The sequence below is a fragment of the Lissotriton helveticus genome, chromosome 8 (assembly GCF_964261635.1).
Source record: "Lissotriton helveticus chromosome 8, aLisHel1.1, whole genome shotgun sequence".
Taxonomy (NCBI): Eukaryota; Metazoa; Chordata; class Amphibia; order Caudata; family Salamandridae; genus Lissotriton; species Lissotriton helveticus.
Window position 1 is genome coordinate 310,012,616 of NC_136069.1, and position 22,126 is coordinate 310,034,741.

The 22,126-nt window shown below is 46.3% G+C and overlaps 1 protein-coding gene across 1 annotated transcript in view; it reads left to right on the forward strand.

The window, feature by feature from the left end:
• IL17D (interleukin 17D) overlaps positions 1 to 19,074 on the forward strand; it is a 115,986-nt gene extending 96,912 nt beyond the window's left edge. Inside the window, exon 3 of the mRNA XM_078655980.1 lies at positions 18,176 to 19,074. Within this exon, the coding sequence (XP_078512106.1) occupies positions 18,176 to 18,494 (319 nt within the window). The 3' untranslated portion in view covers positions 18,495 to 19,074. The remainder of the gene's footprint in view (positions 1 to 18,175) is intronic.
• The last annotated feature ends 3,052 nt before the right edge of the window (positions 19,075 to 22,126 follow it).

Below are 22,126 nucleotides of genomic sequence, written 5' to 3' on the forward strand. Positions count from 1 at the left end.
AATGTCCCCTAATCTGGCCTTTTATAAGGGAACTATAACGTCAATGGTCTTCTGTTTCTCAGTCCGTTAGAAAATGCGATCCCCAATGCCCCGATTGCCCCACCCCCTTGCACCTAAGTGCGGATGTCCAGAGTACCCCACTTCCCCCGATCGACCCCAGCTCCCTGTCCAAAAGCACCCACGCGCCCCCGATCAACCCTATGATAACGCCCCTGCTTGCAAGAATTAGCCGACCCCGAAGGGAGATGTGATATTGTCGATACTTGGGTTAAAGGGAAGAACGAGTCTCTCCATAAGGACTCGATTTTTGTAACGTAATACATTGTGTACAAAAGTTCAATTTCTCTTATCATATGTCGCGAATGAACGCCAAACAAGTCTATGGAAGTTAGACTTGCGCTGTGTGCTTCCCTGCATATCCTGCTACTTTTCGCAACACCCGCTCCGCGGGTGCCGCTCACCGCCTTCCTGCCCCGTCCTCCCTGGTGTGAGCGGCTCCACAGTCGGTGGAGAGCAACGCGCTCCCAGGTTGAGGCTAAAGTCAGCAGATAGCGCGTGGAGCCTACCGGGGGACTGCGAGGTCCAGCAGCCTCAGCTGCACACAGCTGCTGCCTCTTCCCCCGGCGGCCACGCCCCCAGCCTCCGTATTAACATCGCCTGGGTTTCTGGCTGAGTGGCGCTTCCTGGGATTTTACCTGCCATTCGTGAGGAAGTTAGACTTGCGCTGTGTGCTTCCCTGCATATCCTGCTACTTTTCGCGACACCCGCTCCGCGGGTGCCGCTAACCGCCTTCCTGCCCCGTCCTCCCTGGTGTGAGCGGCTCCACAGTCGGTGGAGAGCAACGCGCTCCCAGGTTGAGGCTAAAGTCAGCAGATAGCGCGTGGAGCCTACCGGGGGACTGCGAGGTCCAGCAGCCTCAGCTGCACACAGCTGCTGCCTCTTCCCCCGGCGGCCACGCCCCAGCCTCCGTATTAACATCGCCTGGGTTTCTGGCTGAGTGGCGCTTCCTGGGATTTTACCTGCCATTCGTGAGGAAGTTAGACTTGCGCTGTGTGCTTCCCTGCATATCCTGCTACTTTTCGCGACACCCGCTCCGCGGGTGCCGCTCACCGCCTTCCTGCCCCGTCCTCCCTGGTGTGAGCGGCTCCACAGTCGGTGGAGAGCAACGCGCTCCCAGGTTGAGGCTAAAGTCAGCAGATAGCGCGTGGAGCCTACCGGGGGACTGCGAGGTCCAGCAGCCTCAGCTGCACACAGCTGCTGCCTCTTCCCCCGGCGGCCACGCCCCCAGCCTCCGTATTAACATCGCCTGGGTTTCTGGCTGAGTGGCGCTTCCTGGGATTTTACCTGCCATTCGTGAGGAAGTTAGACTTGCGCTGTGTGCTTCCCTGCATATCCTGCTACTTTTCGCGACACCCGCTCCGCGGGTGCCGCTCACCGCCTTCCTGCCCCGTCCTCCCTGGTGTGAGCGGCTCCACAGTTGGTGGAGAGCAACGCGCTCCCAGGTTGAGGCTAAAGTCAGCAGATAGCGCGTGGAGCCTACCGGGGGACTGCGAGGTCCAGCAGCCTCAGCTGCACACAGCTGCTGCCTCTTCCCCTGGCGGCCACGCCCCTAGCCTCCTCCTTCTTTGCTGGCCTCAGCTCCACCGCGACGCGGGACGCGCGCGGGGCGGAGCACGGGGCGAAGACCGGGCAAAGAGCGGGCCGTTTAAGGCCGTTCGAGGACGGGAGAGTCCGGTCCGGCCCACCCCCCTAAGAACTACATCCTGGTAAATCCAATACAGGTACCCATTATCTTTTTGATTTCTCCTCACAACCGGTCAGGCAATATAGTATCCTTCCAAGGTGAACATTCATTGCAAAATGAACACGAGAGCCTCCAAGCAGAGAAAAACTAAGAAAAATGGAATAGGAGAAACACTATTAGGTCCAATGGATGACTTCCTGGCCAAAGCAAATACATTCATTGATCAGAGCATCAGTTTAATCGAGGGAAGAGTGTCTACCGACCTTGCAATAGCACGTCGATCCTCAATGGGACTACTTGCAAATGCAAAAACTCCTGAAGTGTACCCAGCCCCAATTCAAACGGCGGTGACTACAAATAGACTTAGCCTCCCAAATAACGTCGACCTTTCAGCTTCCCAATTATCTGTAACCTTTACAGAAAGTGACCTTGAGAAAACCCCTGATATCTTTCCGGACCCCACACCCGAAGAAACTAGGCAAATGAGAGGGAGAAGGGAGGGAGCCATAAAGAAACGGAATCCAAAGAAAAACCCAGATCACACTGTAAATACCATAGTGAGTGGGCACCCAATTTTGGTAAGCGACACAAATCCTTTAGTGCCACCCAATCATACTGCTCCCGCATCAGCTCCCGCATCTAACACCGCGGTAACAACACACCAACTACCACACGACCTTCGAGAATCTTTAATCCTAGACCCTCCAAGCCCACAACACATAGGAAGACAAAGAGAATCTGCAAGACAAATTAAAGAGATAGCCTCCCTCTTAAACTCCTATATTCGTCCGTTAGAATCCAGACTTAGTAACATAGAGAGTCAGCTAATAAAAATTACTGGCTCTCTAAACTCTATAATCTCACAACCCCATACTAAAACATCTTCAAACCCATTAACCACTCTCTCTGTACTTAAGAATTGTGCAACTTTATCTCTCCCGCAGTCCAAAAGACAAACCACAATAACTCTTCCAACAAACCCTTCCATTGCACAAAAGTCAACTTCAACGTCCCAAGTTATTCCCCCACAAGCCAGTTCTCATCCAACACCAACAGTAAATACCCCAACTGTCAAAACACCTGTCTCTAAAACTCCTCCTACAACTAACACAAACCCTCCACAAACGAAAGGCGCCCCGAGAGGGCCAACCGAACAAACACCAACCTTACACTTGCCACCTGAGGCTTCTCCTTATGTGGTAGTTATGACGGGGGTCCCCGAACTTACGGGTGAGGGGTTGGAACCCAACTGGTCATTAAAGAACAAAGTCCAGTATTGGCTGAATACAAATCGCCCCGTCACACTGGAAAAGTAAAATAGCATCAGTATCCCGGACCCCGTGGGTAGGCTATAAGAAAAAATCCACCCGGGGAGACTGTATAGTAATTACGTTTGAGGACCCCAGCATAGCTGAATATATCTGCTCCAGGGAATATAACAACTCCTTGGGGGGGATTGCAACAAGACCCTTGTCCTATTTCTACCCAAGGAGGTATAATAATAACAACTTTACACGTAACACCAATAACATCTGGAGGAAACCAATCCCGCAGCCATGGGAGTTAGATATCGTCGGCCCAAACTTATCAACACGATTTAGTGATCCCACCAATTCCTGGTGCCCACCTAATCAGAACCACAATCAGAGAGAAGCACCATGGCAAGTCATGGGCCCACAAAATAGATCCAGAAATTGGGAACAGTGGGTGAGACCACCCCACCAATTCTACGGACCTAACTATGGTGATACCAATAATGGGCAACATTGGCTAGGCATCCCGACCATGAACAGGTTTAGCGGCCTGGAAATGGTCGATTGACCAATAACTCCCCCGGAGCCCCCATTAATAACTCTGGCACTTCCTTCTTCTACTCCACCTCCATCACAAAAAAACAATGGTGTATTAGAAAATGCATCCACCCAGCTCTCTGTGATCTTTTGGAACGTGGCCGGGCTCCGAAACAAGATCGAGGACGGTTCGGCAGCCGCATTCTTGAAGGACTATCAAATCATTTGCCTGCAAGAGACCTGGGCCACGGCACCCCTTCATCTTGTGGGGTACAGGACATTTATATCTCCCGCCCTCCCCAGTACCTCAGGAAGACCTAAAGGGGGTCTAGTAATCTATATGGCCAACACATTCGCCGATACAAAGATTCTCAAGCTAGATCTCTTTTTGAACTTTCAGATCCTCACCCTCATCATAGGGAAAAAATTTCTCATTACAATAATAAACATATACAATAATTTGGATGCCGACAACTTTGTGAGTGTCCTTTCTCTAATTCAAGATAAGATAACTGAACATTCTCGTATCAAACAGAAAACGGCTAATGCCCACGTAATATGGGGCGGTGACTTCAACCTACACCCTTGCCCCAACATCGATACCTGTGGAATGGTGGATGAGTATGATAATCCTCTAACACACTTTATTCACTTAGGAGTAGGGCCAGTGATGAACAAAATACTCTCGGATCTGGACTTGCAAATAATAAATCCCGTCCAACAGTTAACCAACAAATTAGAACCGACGTACAGAGGAAGAGGCCATGAGACTACTGTAGATTACGTAATAGTTACAGAAGACTTGAAAGCCCAAATTAGTGCTATCAAAATCCTGGAAAATCACCTCAGTGATCACTCTGCGTTAAGTTTACTTCTCCAAATACCTCAATCAAAATCTCTGATGGTAAACATAGCTAACACGTTAACACAGAATAGGATTGAACTGGGCAAAAGTAATGGTTTTACAATCAAATGGGAAAAAGTAGATCCCAATATTCTTACAAAAAGGCTAGTTACTTCTGCATACAATAACATATTGATCTGCCTTGACCCTCATGCGGAACCGAACCAAATCCTGGAAAATTTTAACGAAATAATAGACCAGGTCAAAAACCTGTTAACCAGAACTTCTAACCAAAATAAGAATAACCACACAGGTTGGTTTAACCGAGACTGTACCAAAGCTCAGACCAGCTTGAGGAAGGCTCTTGGTGAATCAAAAAGAGACAAAACAAAGATCCAAGATCTCCGACGGGAATATAACATTGCCAGGAAAACAAGGAAAAAAGAACTAAAAGCATCCTTGTGGAAGGCCTTGCACGAGAGTGCCCTCTTGAAAGACAGCCAGGCCTTCTGGAAAATAGTTAAATCTCCTTTGTTAACTGATCTCAGCAGTCCAAAAATAGATGTGGCTATTGAAGAGTTAACTTGGGTGAACCATTTTTCGAAGATTTTCCAACTGACATCTAATATCGAATCACTTCACCCCAATTACAACCCAGTCGCCTTTCCTATCTCTCTGGAATTTGATCTACAGGACTTTGAATTGGCACTCTCCTCAAGTAAGTCTGGGAAAGCCCCTGGACCTGATGGGGTCCCAGTTGACCTTTTCAAATTTCTCCCCGACCTTTGGGCTCCAATAATCACGAGAGTTTGTACAGCGACAATGGAACTCGGGCTGTTAGATTCATGGTCAACATCTATAATGGTCCCAATTTTCAAGAAGGGGGATCGACAAGATGTTAAGTGCTATCGTCCAATCTCCCTCCTTGACTCCCTGGGCAAAGTGGTTGGCAGAGTCCTCCTTGGTAAGCTCCAACAGTGGGCATCAGATAAAAATATCCTATCGGACTTACAGTTCGGCTTCAGGGAGGGCTTTGGTACAATCGAACAAGCACTAAACCTTAGTCTATTGACTTCTAAATATACCCACGCCAAAACAGGCACCATTTTTATGACATATGTGGATTTGTCCTCCGCATTTGACTGTGTCTCACATGCCAAGCTCTGGTCGTTACTGAGTGAAATGGGGGTAGATCCTCCCCTTTTGGACTGCCTAAGGTAGCTTTACAGCAAAGCCACGGCGAGAGTGAGGTATGGGACAAGAGGAGAATTAACAGCACCATTTAGGGTAGAGCGGGGAGTGAGGCAAGGCTGTGTCTTGGCCCCCTTTCTCTTCTCACTATATACGAACGGCCTCGAAGAGTATATGTTGAAAGGGGGGAGAGACCTCCCAAGAGTAAAAGAACGCCTGATCCCCGCACTGCTCTACGCGGATGACGCAGTCATTTTAGCTCGAACTCCGAACGAACTGCAGAAATCACTATCTAAATATGCAGATTTTATGGCCGCTTTGGACTTGCATATAAATGTTAAAAAGACTTTTGTGATGGTAGTCGGTGGAACAAGAAAACCAGTTAAGTCCATCTTCCTGAAAGACCAAAAAATCGAAAAAACCTCACAATACCCCTACTTAGGCATCATGATAGATGATGCCCTAAACTGGAAAGCGGCGGTAGAGGCAAGGAGACATCTTTTTAAACGCGCGATATTGGCACTGATGAAATTTTCAAGTAAACTCGGAAAAAGATCCCCAGTGGAACTGCTACAGATTTATGCCGCAAAATGTCAATCAATTGCATTATATGGCGCAGGGATCTGGGGGCATACGAACATTGGCTCCATACAAAAAGAGGAAAACATCTTCATGAGATTTCTTCTATCAACCCCACGAGGTACTTCCATCTTTGCCTCACATGTAGAACTGGGAATCTCATATATCGAAGATCTCATTAAAATCCAACCTCTTATGCTCTGGAGGAGAGTCTGGCTGTCCGAAGAAAACACCCTGACGAAAACCATCCTACAGGACACCATGGAGTTGGACCATGTCAACAAAATAGCTTGGCTCTCCTACATAAGACATTTCTTCTGTGATCTGGGTCTCGAACAATACTATCACAATCCAGAAAAACTAAAGGAAATATCCAAAAAAGAACTAAAGCATATTGCATTGAACCACTTGGATTCCCTGAGACTATCTTCGCTGATCACAAAAAAATCTGTTATACACGCAATAATAATACAGCAGTCCCCGAAAATTCAGCCTTACCTGACACTAGAAATTACCACGTACGAAAGGATGCTCCTAACAAGGTTCAGAATGAACCTATTTTTCAGATTAGTGACATTTCCGGATAAAAACAACTGGAGAACCCAGATGGACTTGTGCCCCTGCGACGATCACTCGCAACAGTCCACCATCCACACAATACTTTTTTGCAAGTTTTACTATACTCACCGGAAGACATGGCTTCTCCCTTTACTAAAAAAATGGGGTTACAGACAATGTCGTCCAGCCCTGTTGGCACTCCAATCCTTGGACTCTGAACGCACCGTGTACCATGTACTAAACTTTTTAAAGTGTATTATGAGACACAGAAACAATTTGTAAAAACAAAGGATTAATTCACACCCTATGTAAACTACTGCCGATTTGATCTTTTTATAGTACATTTAATTGTAATTTTTTTAACTGAAATTTTGTAAAATTATGTCATCTTTTATGGTTTTGCATTTGCTAAAAACCGAATAAAGATTATTATTATTATTATTATTATTAAAAGTCTATGAATTCAATATGCAATGCCCTTCTACAGACTCCATAAATAACGACCTCTGACTGTGACCGATGAACCTATCCCCCACCTACTCAGGAATAGGGAAGGAATTGAGATGTATATCTGTTCTCCCGACCAGTTTTTCTAAAAACTTGTTTTTCACCCATTCAAAGATACAATCACCAAAGGAGAGGAGCTGGACGTGACGCACAGCTTGGCCACAGATCATGGAGCACGTGTGACGACCAAAAGTGGAGCCGCAGAGCAACGAGACGCGGGACGAGGCACAACTTTCAAGTTCAGCTGATGAAGAAATAAGGGGCTGCCTTGAAGCCCTCGACTTGCTGACCCACTCGTGCCTGAAGTCCCCGTCCCTTTTTTTAGTCCGACTGATGGGCCTGTCTGCTCATTGTCCTTTGCTCCCTTGGTGTGTTCGAAGATCTGGCCCCACTCCGCCCTCTCCTCCCTCGATTATTCAACAAACTCTTTCATATAAAATTTGACTATGGACTGGGATTTTGTCACGGAAAAAGAAAGACACGCAGGTGCCCAGCATAAGGCACCCCTAAGAAAATGAGTTAGGAAACAGGACTGTGATCTAACAGCAGAGGACTGATCGCACCCTGCAACGTGTAAGGACGAATCCGAGCTGGACCTATAGCTCCACCGCCGGTGCTCAGCAGCGCCAACAAAAGAAGACGGACTCTGTTAAAAGACATTGCGACAAAGACCCTCCCCCTTTCCAGAACTTTCTATTCGCCCCTTAACTAAAATTACTTGTATCGAATTGAATACCTCCCTCAACCATTTTGTATTGCCTTTTAAGAAATGTTTCATCGGTCACTCATGTGGTTAGTTTTCCAAAAATCCCCTATAATACTGACAAGCCGGAAGGTATGATGTCACTAGAGAGAAAATGTGAACTTGATTTTTATGTGTCGGAACATTTTTCTTGATTCTACACCGACTAAATATTATGCCGATTTCTAGGCTTGTATAAAGAGCCCAACAGATGTAAATTAACATGTATTGTATTCTGCCTATCACATCGACTGTGTAGAAATTGAACTTGCTTATGTAAAAAGCGGCGACTGTTAAAAATAGCAATGTGTATGTACATAAGCGGCGTTCATTTATGTTCACAGTACCCCTTGGTGTAAACAGAATGGATATCGTTAAAACTCTGACTGTGTTGTCCCACTAGCATAGACCCATGCACACACGTACACGACAGCCACTTTAGGCACCATGGTCTCTCAGTTTGCGGTCGATCGCCAGCGCTCCTTCCCTGACCCTGCAAGCTTCCCCCATGCACCCTGGCTGCCCCTCTCCCACATGCGCGAGTCATGAGCCCACCCCTCCCGCATGACTCTGTCCCTAAGAATCGCACCCCGCGCCTGACCAACACCTCCTTTCCGTCCATGAATACCCCTCCTTTGATGACCCCTTCCTCTGAGCCTGAACGTCAGCACTGACTGCTGGTCATCCTTTAGCCCGAGGATACAGTTTATTGCCCACTACTTTATGCACTCGTCTCTCTTGGAAGAAGCTACTATTGATCATGGCCACCCCACCCCCTGAGACTCGATCAGGCACACACATTCCAATGGAATCAGCAGAACACTCAGCTGCGTGACAGCCCCTCCCATTGCATGGAGGATAAGGGCCCTACTGTAGCCACGTGTTGAAATACCTTCATACTATACAAAGTGTTGATTGTAATAAAGGATGCCTGTGTGCCACCAACCTGTGTATAAAAGACGAAGCCTCAGAGAAACTTGTTAGAGCACCTCCCGAAGACACTATGCGAGTGTCCCAAAGGACAGGCTCTCCTCATGAGTAATAAACCTTTTTCCTTGTCTTCCTACTTCCAGTGCCCGTCTCTTTATTTGGTAACTACTCAAGAAGGAAACAAAGAGTCGCCCTGCACCAGCAGCCTGGGCATCGGGTGCGATCGGGGCTGACCCTTTTTACAGGGTCGAGTTGGGTTCACGTGGATGTGAAACCTGATTACATGGTGGTCTGACCATAGGATTGGGAGTAGCATTTCGATCTCTACATTAGGCGGATTTGTCAATAGGAGATCAAAGGAGTGACCAGCGATGTGAGTGGGGCCTGTCACTAGCTGCTTTAGGCCTAGTGTGTTAATGCTGGTGATAAGATTGTTAGTGTGGGGGTCTAGTAGTATTTTGGCATGATAGTTAAAGTCCCCTAATAGAAGAAAGTTGCCAGAGGCCAGAACACGTGATGCTATCGTCTCTGTAAGTTTGTTAACAAAATGTGCTTTGTTTCGAGGGGGCCTATAGAGGAGGCCGCCTTTCCATGACTCCTTGCTCCCCATCTCTATTGTGAAGGTGCAGATTTCCCCCAATCCGCTAGATGTGTTTCTATGATATATATTTTAGTATTTGCCCTGTGGGCAATTGCAAATACCCCTCCTCTTCTGTCAGTCCTGCCTAATCTAATCATTTTATAGTCAGGGGGAAGGGCTACTGCAATGTCTGGTAGTGACGAATCTTGGAGCCAGGTTTCTGTAACAAAAAATAGGACTGTTTTTTCTGTGTCTAGTAGTGACCAGATTTCTAATGCATGCTTAGGGAGGGACCCTGCGTTACAGTATAAACAGGTTAAGTGTTTAGGTGTTGGACGAGTAGACTCTGTTTGGGAGCATTTGATGCCACTATGTGATTTCATATGTTGCCGACTAGGTGGGGGGAGTTCCTGAGCTGCGTGGTCTTCGGTAAGTGGGGCAGGAGTATTACCAAGTGGGTTGTGGGGAGCTGTGTTTAGGGAGTGGAGCTCCTGGCTAGTGTATTTGAGAATGGCCATTTGAGGTCAGTGAGGTGGAAGTTCTAGGTGAAATTGGGCAGGGTGCCTGGCGTCTGGCGACGGTCAGGCGCAGACGGGCGCAGACAAGCTTGCCTTTGGCACGCCGCTGCGCGCGTCCGCTCAGTGCACTTGCTTTTAGGCAGGGAGTGGGAGGGACCGCAGCAGTAGTGCTTGACCTTGCGTTCCAGGAAGTGGGTATTTCAAAAGAGCAAAGATGGTGATTAGCCCCTCCATGCAATTGGTACACACCGCGACGGACCAGGGGGACACCAGAAACACAAGTGAGCAATAAACAATTTTAAAATTACGTAAAGGTTTTTAAAAAAACCTGACAGAGTCAGTTCTGCCTGACCTGAGCAGTCTTGGAAGTGTCTATGGGCTGAGTGCGATCTACTGCGCGCGTCCGCTTGGCGCACTTGCTTTTAGGCAGGGAGTGGGCGGGACCGCAGCAGTAGTGCGTGGAGCGCTGACCTTGGGTTCCAGGAAGTGGGTATTTCAAAAGAGCAAAGATGGTGATTAGCCCCTCCGTGCAATCGGCACACGCCGCGACGGACCAGGGGGACACCAGAAACACAAGTCAGCAATAAACAATTTTAAAATCACGTAAAAGTTTTTTAAAAACCTGACATAGTCAATTCTGTCTGACCTGAGCAGTCTTGGTAGTGTCTATGGGCTGAGTGTGATCTACTGCGCGCGTCCACTGGGCGCACTTGCTTTTAGGCAGGGAGTGGGCGGGACCGCAGCAATTGTGCATGGAGCGCTGACCTTGCGTTCCAGGAAGTGGGTATTTCAAAAGAGCAAACATGGTGATTAGCCCCTCCGTACAATCGGCACACGCCACGACGGACCAGGGGGACACCAGAAACACAAGTGAGCAATAAACAATTTTAAAATCACGTAAAAGTTTTTTTTAAAAACCTAACAGAGTCAGTTCTGCCTGACCTGAGCAGTCTTGGTAGTGTCTATGGGCTGAGTGCGATCTACTGCGCGCGTCCGCTCGGCGCACTTGCTTTTAGGCTGTGAGTGGACGGGACCGCAGCAGTAGTACATGGAGCACTGACTTCTCTGGTCGCAGCACAATCAACCAGTTTAGGTCTGGCTTGAAAGTTGAAATATCACCTGACTGTAAAAAATTGGGTTACTGGTTGAGGGGGGTAAACCATTCTAAAGTAGCAAACACAATTCTTCTTAGGGTGAAGTCACAAGAAAACCCTAAATTAACTTGTGCTCAACCCTCGGGTAGCTTGGCACAGAGCAGTCAGGCTTAACTCAAGGGCAATTTGTAAACTATTGGTGCAACACTTTAAACAGTAACACAGTGACAACACACCACAAAAGTATTTTTTAATAACTAAAACAATACCAAAAGCCAAAAATCCAATCAGTAGAACCGGAGATGTGCAGGTTGTAAAATGTCAGTGAAAATGGCACCAAAAAGCACCAACTGTGGATATCTGGTTGCGCCAGACAGGGACAGAGTCAAATGTTCAGGCCGACTGCGATGGAGCGCTGGGCGACTACAGCGACCCAGTTAGGCCTGCTGAATAAAGTACCTTAAATCTTGGTTTGAGAAGCATTGCTAGGGTTTGCACACCCAAAGCAATGTGTCAATTCCGAGATGTGGTGAGGCTGCGGTGTGAGGTCCTGCATCGTCACGTCCTGCGTTGTTGCCGAGGGCTTGTGATGCGTATTCTGATGTTGAGGATGCGGTGTTCAGTCGAGGCGATGCGTCACTTCCAAGGAACTGTGAGGCTCCAATGTGGAGTTCAGTATCATTGTAGAGGCTGCCATCAATGACGGATGTGAGGGCCTCTGCAGAGGAGGCATCACACAGTGATGGTTCCTAAGAGGCAACTGGCTGTGATGCAATGCCGGTCTTTGTGATGGCCCCCACAGCAGCGGAAATCCTTCAGTTCTGCTCTGGCTTGCACCACCCAGCAGAGGAGATGCGTGATCGAGGCATGGAGATGCCAAAATGCATTAGGTTGGCTCGCTACGAATGAACCACTCCGGATGGGAGACATTTATTACAACACAGTCATTACATCGCACTACTTTTACAACGTAACTGTTACAACGTAACTGCCTTTACATCGCATGCCATTACAACGTATGTCACTACAACCCATGCCATTACAAAGCATTATAAAGTAAGTAATGGAGATTTTTTTAGTTTTAGGGGGGGTAGATGGGCATAGTAATTTTTACCCCAACACTATCCAACACTTTCCCTACTGTTGCACTCACTGGAGTGAGAATAGTAATTTGTACCCCTACACTATCCAACACTTACCCTGCTGTTGCACTAAAAGCATTATGCGTTGTAATGTAATGCGTTGTAATGGTAGTTTTAAAAAATGCTTTGTAATGGCATGCGTTGTAAAATCATGCAATGTAATGGTAGTTGCGATGTAAAAACCGCATTGTAAAAGCATGCATTGTAATTGTTTGCGTTGTAACGTCATACATTCCTCTGGAGCCACAATTTATATGTATCTTATCGTTTTTGGAGGAGTGCATACTTGGCAGAGAGTCAGCTGTTGGTGAAAATCAAAGTATTAAAGGGGTTTCCTCATACCCTGGGACGCACCAAGCTGCGGGTGCCTGGCACTCATGAGGATGGTGGTCTGGATAAATATATATATATATATATGCTCTGGGACTGGCAAAAAGTTTGTTTTGACAGGTCGACATGTCAGTTTGAAAACTGCATACACATGCTGCAATGGTAGATCTGAAACATGTTTAAAAGGGCTACTTTTGTGGGTAGCTCAATCAGTGCTGCAGGCCCACTAGAAACATTTTATTTACAGGCCCTGGGTACACTTACTAGGGTCTTATAAGTAAATTAAATATGCTAATTGTGTGTGAGCCAATATTACCATGTTTTGAAGGAGAGAGCACATGCACTTTAGCACAGGTTAGCAGTGGTAAAGAGTGCGGAGTCTCAAGGCCAGCAAAAATGGAGGAGGAAGGAAAAATGTTCGGGGGAAGACCACCCTAAGACTGACACTGACCTTTTAACCTTAAACAATATTATTCTACATTTCTTTCCTTCCACACAAATGCAAACCTCTTCCCATACTATTTACTTTCAGTAGCGACTCCTGGAGTGAGTGCCGTGAGGCGGGGCGGGGGAGGGTCAGAGTGGGGGGGTAGTAAACTACGGCATACGGCCGAACCGAGGTAAGTACATAAATAAATAAATAAAAACGAATTACATTGCGCATGCTGCATCGCCATTTGTCGTTGCAGCGTGCGCAATGTAATTTGTTGTATTTATTTATACTTGTACTTACCTCGGTTCGGCCGTATGCCGTAGTTTACTACCACCCACCCTGCCCCTCCCCCGCCCCGCCCTACCGCCTGTGGTACTCCCTCCAGGAGCCATTACTGTTAACTTGTAATGCTCTGCATTACCATACAACGTTCCTTTCAAGCCAGACCTTTTATTTAATGAATGTCACCCAGTTTGATGACGATAGTGTTAGGCATCTGCCTGCAGAGCTATGGAGCTTTCTGGTGGCAAAGTTCAGAATCTTGTCCAAGGCTAGGGATGCACGGTAAGGGAGGCTGACCAATAAGCTATTACAGTTATCTAACATGCTCATGACTAAAGGCACATGAACAAAGTTTTAGTTGTTTGTATCTGACAGCAAAGGCCGTTGTAGTGATGACGGGATTCAAGTTCATGGTAGAGTTGAAGTATGCGCCAATGTTTATGGACGATTGTGTTGGGGTGAGCGAGTCAAGGGAAACACAACAGAGATTGAAAAACGAGTGAGTGCTGATTTGGCAGGAAAGTAAACACTTTGGGGCAGATTTATGAGCCTCTTACGCCACTTTTGCGCCGCCGTTGCGTCACTTCTGTGACGCAGCAGCGGCGTAAACCATGCACCATGTTGCGCCCTATTTTCAACATGACGCTTCTAGGGAGATGTGTCACGTTGTAAAGCCCTGCGCCACATGAAACCTGCATCAGATTTCATGTGGGCGTTCCGGCGCGGTGGGGGGGGGGGCGTTCCGACGCAGAAATGCCTTGGTAAAGTGCCTCAGTGAAATCTACAAGATTCCACTCAGTCACTTTTCCGACGTCGCTGCATCAAAACCTTGCGCCTGCTCGAAGCAGGCGTAAGGCGTGACGCACCAGGTTATGTATGGGCAGGCCACGAGCATTGCTGGAGTTGCATCGCGCTCGCGACACGTCTCCAGCAATGCGCCACCTTTCCGACGGGAGATGCGTCACGCATCTGTTTATCCTTGCGCTACAATACGCCGCATAGGAAATGCAGCGCATTTGTGGTGGCACAAGGGTAAACTTGCGTGACGCATCTTACCTGGCGCATCCCTGCTGATTTGCAGCGATGCGCCAGTCGTCATGAATTTGCACCTTTCAGTCTCAGAGGAAGTTTAGCATGATGCAACACATTTCTATCCAGTGATGAATGACTGCATGGCAGTTAAAGTCTTTTATTGAAGACAAGATAAGAAGGTTGGAAAAGGGAGGAAGGAAACTTTTCAATGTTTAACCTTAACTTGCACTTCCACACCAGTGGGGTGACTTACCACTAGATGCAAAAAAGACGTAGAGCCAAAAGATGTGTTGAACACTTGAGCGAATATATGAAAATGCACAAAAGGGCTTGCTGCGATACACAACTTTGCACAGCCAGCCCAGTAAAGAATGTAGAGTAGAAGGGTATGTACAAATATCTTATACCTATAACTTGAACTCGCGCACCAGGTGGTTCAGGGGCTGACCTGCTAGAGATAGGAGAATTCCACCCACCCTGGTGAAGAGGCCGAAATATTGAAGGCAAGCCTGACGGAGACACACCCTTAGGATTTCAGAAATTGAACAAATACTTTATTTTGACTCCTGTGGGGTGGGGGAGAAATATTGTGGGCTTCAGAACAGCTCCACCATTGTTGCTTTTAAAAATGACGAGTTGCAACTTCTGTGTGCTGCACAAACCAGCACACATAGAAGTTACAAATCGCCATTTAAGATTGTTTATGTGCAGGAAAGGACACATTCCTGCACATAAACAAGCATTCCCACAAAGCAGAACCCCTTACACTATGGTTCAAGGGTGTCTGCTTTGGCACTAGGCAGCTATAACTAGCACCAGCACAGGGGGTGACGCAGGGCTGCACCATATTGTTGTACATAGGGTGCAGCCCTGTATTTCATGAGTGGCGTAGTGCTGCGTTAAGCCAAGAAGGCTAACGCCGCGCTCCGTCACTTTTCTTGTAAATATATGCCCCATAGCAGTCGTTGCTGCTATCTGGATGCAGCAGTGGGGCTGGTGTGGGATGTGAAGGGGACCATCAATCAATCAATCAATCAATCAATCAAGCATTTGTATAGCGCACTACTCACCCAGAGGGTCTCAAGGCGCTTCGGGAGGGGGGTCCGCTACTGCTCGAACAGCCAGGTCTTGAGCTGCTTCCTGAAGGCGAGGTGGTCTTGGGTCAGGCGGAGGTGGGTCGGGAGGGTGTTCCAGGTCTTGGCGGCCAGGTAGGAGAAGGACCTTCCTCCTGTGGTGGCTCTTCGGATGCAGGGGACGGTGGCGAGGGCGTGGTTGGTCGATCGAAGCTGGGGTGTGGGAGTGTAGAAGTTGAGGCGGCTGTTGAGGTATCTTGGGCCTTGGTTGTGGAGAGCTTTGTGTGCGTGGGTGAGGAGACGGAAGGTGATTCTCTTGTTGACCGGAAGCCAGTGCAGGTCTCTTAGGTGTCTGGAAATGTGGCTGTGTCGGGGGATGTCGAGGATGAGTCTTGCTGAGGCGTTCTGGATCCGCTGGAGTCTCTTCTGGAGTTTGGCGGTGGTTCCGGCGTAGAGGGAGTTGCCGTAGTCCAGTCGGCTGGTGACGAGGGCCTGGGTGACCGTCTTCCTGGTCTCGGTGGGGATCCACCTGAAGATCTTACGTAGCATGCGCAGGATGTTGAAGCATGACGAGGAGACGGCGTTGACTTGTCTGGTCATGGAGAGGGAGGAGTCCAGGATGAAGCCCAGGTTGCGTGTGTGGTCTGTGGGTTTGGGTGCGCTGCCCAGGGCGGTGGGCCACCATGAGTCGTCCCAGGCGGAGGGTGATGGGCCTAGGATGAGGACTTCCGTCTTGTCTGAGTTCAGTTTCAGGCGGCTGTTCATCATCCACTCGGCTATGTCTGTCATCCCTTCGCGTAGGTTGGCTCTGGCGGTGGCGGGGTCGCTGGTGAGGGAGAGGATCAGCTGGGTGTCGTCGGCGTAAGAGATGATGTTGAGGTTGTGTTGGCGTGCGATGGCCGCGAGGGGGCTCATGTAGACGTTGAAGAGGGTGGGGCTGAGCGAGGAGCCTTGAGGAACGCCGCAGATGACTTCAGTGGCTTCTGATCTGAACGGGGGGAGGCGGACTCTCTGTGTCCTTCCGGCGAGGAAGGTGATGATCCAATCTAGTGCCTTCTCTTGGATTCCGACGTTGCTGAGGCGCTGCACCAGGGTGCGGTGGCAGACAGTGTTGAATGCTGCGGAGAGGTCCAGGAGGATGAGGGCCGCAGTTTCTCCGTTGTCGAGCAGGGCTCGGATGTCATCGGTGGCTGCGATGAGGGCGGTCTCGGTGCTGTGGTTGGCCCGGAAGCCGGACTGCGAGGGGTCGAGGGATCCATTCGTCTCAAGAAAGGCGGCAAGCTGCTTGGTGACGGTCTTCTCGATGACTTTGGCCGGGAACGGGAGGAGCGAGATGGGGCGGTAGTTTTTGAGTTCAGTGGGGTCTGCTGATGGTTTCTTCAGTAGAGCGCTGAGAAAACAATGATGACTGTATTCATGTGCACTCTATACATTAACAACCATGGGCAGTCAAATTAGATAACTTTCCAATGAGGCAGAAAAAGAACAAAGACAACTGCATAATTGTTGCCTCTTGTGTAATAAGAAATGGAGCAAAAGTACTTGATTCAGGGTAATTGTAGGAACAAACTGAGTTCACCCTGTTCTTGCTGTCTTTTACATGATGAAAATGGATACACTGCAAATGTGAAAGATGAGACTAACAGGCATATGCATCAAAGTAAATACCGGGAGCAAATGGGCAGATTCTCAGAATCTGCCTCTTTGCTCCCGGTATTTTTGCATTTGGGATGCATCATCCCAAATGCAAAAATTGCAATTTAAGGAATCTCTAAATTGAGATTCCTTAAATTGCGATTGCATTTAAGGAATCCCAAATTGAGATCCCTTAAATGCAATGCATGAAAGTCAAAAAAATAGCGAATTCGCTAATAGGAGTAGCAAATTACCATGAAGTTGAACTTCATGGTAATTTGCTAAAACTTTGAAAAAAGCACTTTTGTGCAATTTTCAAAGTTTCATGTTGCGCACACACATAGGGCGTGTGTGTGTGCAACATATGTGCAGAGATCAATTTCAGGGGTGCAACAGGGTGTAATTTTGACACCCTTGCACCTTTGAATTGCATGAGCAATTTGCGAGTACCTACTGGTACTCGCAAATTGCTCATGCAATCTCCAATTCATTCCGAATGAATGGGACAGCATTCCTTAATTGCGACTAGCAATTTGGGAGTAGCAATTAAGGAATGTTTAGGAATCGCTATTTTAATAGCGATTCCTACATGCATAGGCTTTTGCTATTCCTAAATAGCGATTCCTTAAAAATCGCTATTTAGGAATAGCAAAAGGCTACGTTGATGCATCTGCCAGTTAGTGCGAAAAGTCAGTTTGCTTGATTTTTGTAACGTAAGTGGCCCATAGAGTACAAATCACTGTTAAATTTTTTTAAAGGGCCTTTCTTTATCTAAAATTGCTTTGACATTATTTATAAGCCTCCATAGATGCATACAAACAACTAAGTATTTCCTTGTAAGTCATCGAATAACATAATTATTTAGAATAGAGAATGGATTCACAACAATGTAAGATTAGAAGTTCTTCCTCTGGCTTCACAAAACTGCATCTTACAAACATGGGCGGTATTGAGGACGTCTCCCCCACTCCCCATTATCTTTAAAAAGCCCTTTTTGTACTAGATGAATTTGGTTGCTGAGCCTGAAATGTTGACATTCGTTCATCTGGGGGAAATGGACACGCATACCTTATGTAATAGAGCACAGCCGCCAGGATGTCTGATAAATGTACTCCAGATGCTTGGACAGCTCTTACAAAAATATTTTTTTCTTCTTTCTAATCGCTTACAGGATTTCCTTTGACCCTGCAAGGTACCCCAAATACATTCCTGAGGCCTACTGCCTGTGCAAGGGCTGCCTGACTGGCATCTTCGGAGAAGAGGACTTCCGCTTCCGGAGTGCACCTGTCTATATGCCGACCGTCATCCTGCGACGCACTCCCACCTGCGCCGGCGGGCGGTACATTTACGTCGAAGACTACGTCACTGTGCCTGTAGGATGCACCTGTGTGCCAGAGCAAGAAACGGGGCCCGAGGCTGCCAACTCCAGCACAGGCAAGGAAGAAGGGAAAGTGCTGGTGGGCAGGAGTGACAAGCCCACGCCCCCTTGAACCTTGAAGTTATTTGCCATAGATGTTGCTCTCTGTTTATATTCGAAGTAGCAGCTGAGGTTGTCTCCAATGCAAGACACGAATCACACCAGAGTGCTGGTGTCAGGGGTGCAGAAGCAAGTAAAGGCCCCTATCACTGCTGTAGGGACCATCTAATGGGTATTGCTTACAGGCGTTAACTAAATCATAGGTGCCAGAGAAGAGGGCAGCTGTGATATTAAGCAGTCCAGGGAAACCACTGTGTTAATTCTTTGCTTGTGTTGCTTGATAAAACGGACTTGGATAATAACCTTTGTTGGAGGAAATATACGAATCTGGAGTTCAGGACTTGTAGTGACAGATCAGCATTTAATATATTCAAAAATACCTTTATACTATTTAAAATAATGCATTAAATCTTTGCTTCATCTACATAGTGTAACTTGCTGTGGATTGATTATAGAATAACACTTGTTGATATTTCAATTGTATTCAAATTCAGGCGTTTTCAGAAGGGGAGTGCAAGGCAGATGGGTGGCATCTCACGGGGCTGTGAACCAAGTAAGTGGTAAGTTGTTAATACACGATTAAGGGCCAGATGTACAAAATTCTTAGTTTGCATTTCTATTTAGGAAATGCAAAATGATGTGTGCAAAACTAGCGATTTCCTAATAGCGATTCCTACAAAGTAGGAATGGCTATTAGGAAATTGCAAATAGGAAATACTATTGCATTCCCACCTATGGGCCAAGTAGGAAATGGGGTACATTTCCTAAATTGTGATTTCCTAACAGGAAATCACAATTTAGCAATTCCAAACCCAAGGATGCCTTAAGGCCCCCTTGGAGGCACCCCAACATTCGTAGTGCACATGTATGTGCAAATATGCCCGAGGGGCATACGTGTGCTTCATGTCACATTAAAAAATATATTTTTTTACATTTTGCACATGGTTACCATCGACTTTGAGTCGATGGTAATAGCATTTTCTCAATGTCCAATTCGCATTTAGGAAATGCTTTATACATCTGCTTTAGGAATCGCAAATAGGTAACACCTATTTGTGTTTCCTAAATCACGGTCGCAATTTGCAACGTCTACTGGGAAGAAATCGCAAATTGTGACCGTTTTTTGGCCTTTGTACATATGAAAAGGCTGTTTCGCATTTCTTAATGGCCTGAAATTGCAATTCGGCTCTCTAAAGAAATGCAAAAAGCTTTCATACATCTGGCCCTAAGTCACACTTTTTAAGAAATATCACAGCGTTCAAGTCGAATGAATTTTATTTGTTAGGTTTTATTTCCCGAATCCCACTGTTTTAAATACTGGTATTTACTTAGGTGTTTAAAATATGTACAAAAAAACGCAGGAGATAGTTTTCACCAAACAAGGAACTCTTTGCTTAGTTTACAGAAGGAAAAGAAAACACAGGTGTAAAAATACCGCCTTGTAGTCCAATAATGTAGTTCACTGCACTCTTCCACAATTCTGTATTTGAGCTAACACACACTGTTCACCTCATTTTTTTTATTTATTTTTTTTAAACGTAGTTTATTGGTTTTGGTCAAGACACATAGAAATCAATGAACAATAGCTGCAATCACATCTGCAAACGAGTCCCATGAAAGAAGACCCCCCAACAGTGAAACAGTACATCAATTTGACGTTATAATGGGACCGCGCTATCAATGCCCGGGATGCAATGTAACCTCTCGCAACATAACGCTGTCCTTGTTCTACCAATAACTATACACTGTTCACCTCATAAGGGACCACATCATTATTAATTGAAGAGCTTTCGGTAGATTAACATTTTCTGCCCAAGGATGGATAATTCTTTAGAAAAGACTGAAGATATGCCATACGTAGGTTGTTTGTGTGATTTACAGAACTTACATCTTGAGTGGGAAACACTTACAACTTTGCAGATTTTGCTTATGTAGCTCTGCATTTTTGAATTTACAAAATGTTTCCTCCTTCTACATTGAATATTGAAGACTACAGTCAGGAATTAGTGATTCTTTAAAAGTGATCAAAGCTTGCTGTAGCTTGATTTCCACTGCACCAATATTATCAAATGTTATTATCCTCTCCAAATAAACTTGCCTCAAATTCCTTGTGTGTTAAATATTGTGAGCGCATAATGGTGGTTCATTTTGCAATGTGCAGAGTGTGCTACGGACAGATTTTTTTATTAATTAATAATGAGTCAACTCAAAGGTCTCAAGTCCCCAAAGATGTGGGGATACATCTTCCTTGCAATAATGGCATGATGCCAACACCTCCAAATCTGTTACAATGGTCTCATTATATGAAAATTATAGTACACCCGCTACCATTTGTTCAAAGAAACAACCAAGACTACATTTTACAAAGTACAATCCCGCCAGATCCCGGTTCTAGCAGATATTTCTGTGCTACATCTGGCCGACCCAAATAAAACATGCTTAATTTGTCCTTGTGTCATTTTTCGACACTGTGTAACAATCCAGCAGTGCTCACATGTTGTCTGCAATCTGTTTGGAGCAGTAATTTGTAGGCCGGAAGGAGGTTTCTTATTCTAATATCCATCTGGGTGTGAAACAGAGGCCTGATTTAAATGGCCATCAGCCCTTCTTTTGTTAAAGTATCACCCTGGCTGGAAGCTATCAGGAGCCTAATAACATCTACATACTAATTGAATGGAAGGAAACAAAGGCTTACAGCTTATCACTTCACAAGTACTTTAGAGAAACTAAAACTTGGAATTAGGTTTTTGACTTTATTCAACCATCTATGTAAGAGATGTACATGTACTGTAAGAAAGCAAGATTTATCTGTGTGTATGAGTACGCAAATAATGATTAACTGGCACCTACTCATTTTGTTTTTAAATTCTTTTTCAGCGCTACTCATTCCAGTGCAGGGTGTCAGAGTGCTTTACATCACACACAGAGGCACAATAAATCATACAAATGTGTAAATCAGTACAGGAAATGTTACAAAAGACAATGATGGTTATAAGGGTTAGGTATCGCATATCAATAATTGTAGACATATAATAAGGGTGAATGGTCAGTAGAAACACAAAGTAAGGATATCAAACGTAACACAGTGATTGTTGTTGTGTTATCAAGACTTTATTATTTCCCAAAGGAAACCTTCTTTGCAATCTTAAAATAACATAAGATTGAGGAAAATAACAATAAGGCTTTAAATCCATAACTCACAGTTTGCATGCAGCTCCTTTTAAAAAATAGTTTTTTAACCATTTTATTGGGTTTTCTACTTTACATTTTCATTCTGCATAATTGTCACATTTGAAATACATGTGTTATGCTAACTACATTTCAAGAGATTTTCAGTGAAGGTTACAGGCGAGCAAGACTACAGGTTGGTGATTAGATGGGATCGGAGGCGTGTGAAAGTGGAATTTGCTCTTCCCCCTGGATGTGTCCGAAAGGTGGAAACATTGGGAATGACTGATTAAGTGATTGGGGGGGCGGGAGTGCGGGTCTTCCTACATGTACCTATTATTTGTGGCTATGGTGCAGGGTGTGTGTGTCTTGTCATGGTGCGGGTGAATCTGGTCCATTAGGGACTGTCTGGGGCATAACTGCGCGTGCGGTGCGGGGAGGAGTCCGCAGGGGTGGATGTTCGTTTGAGACCTGCAT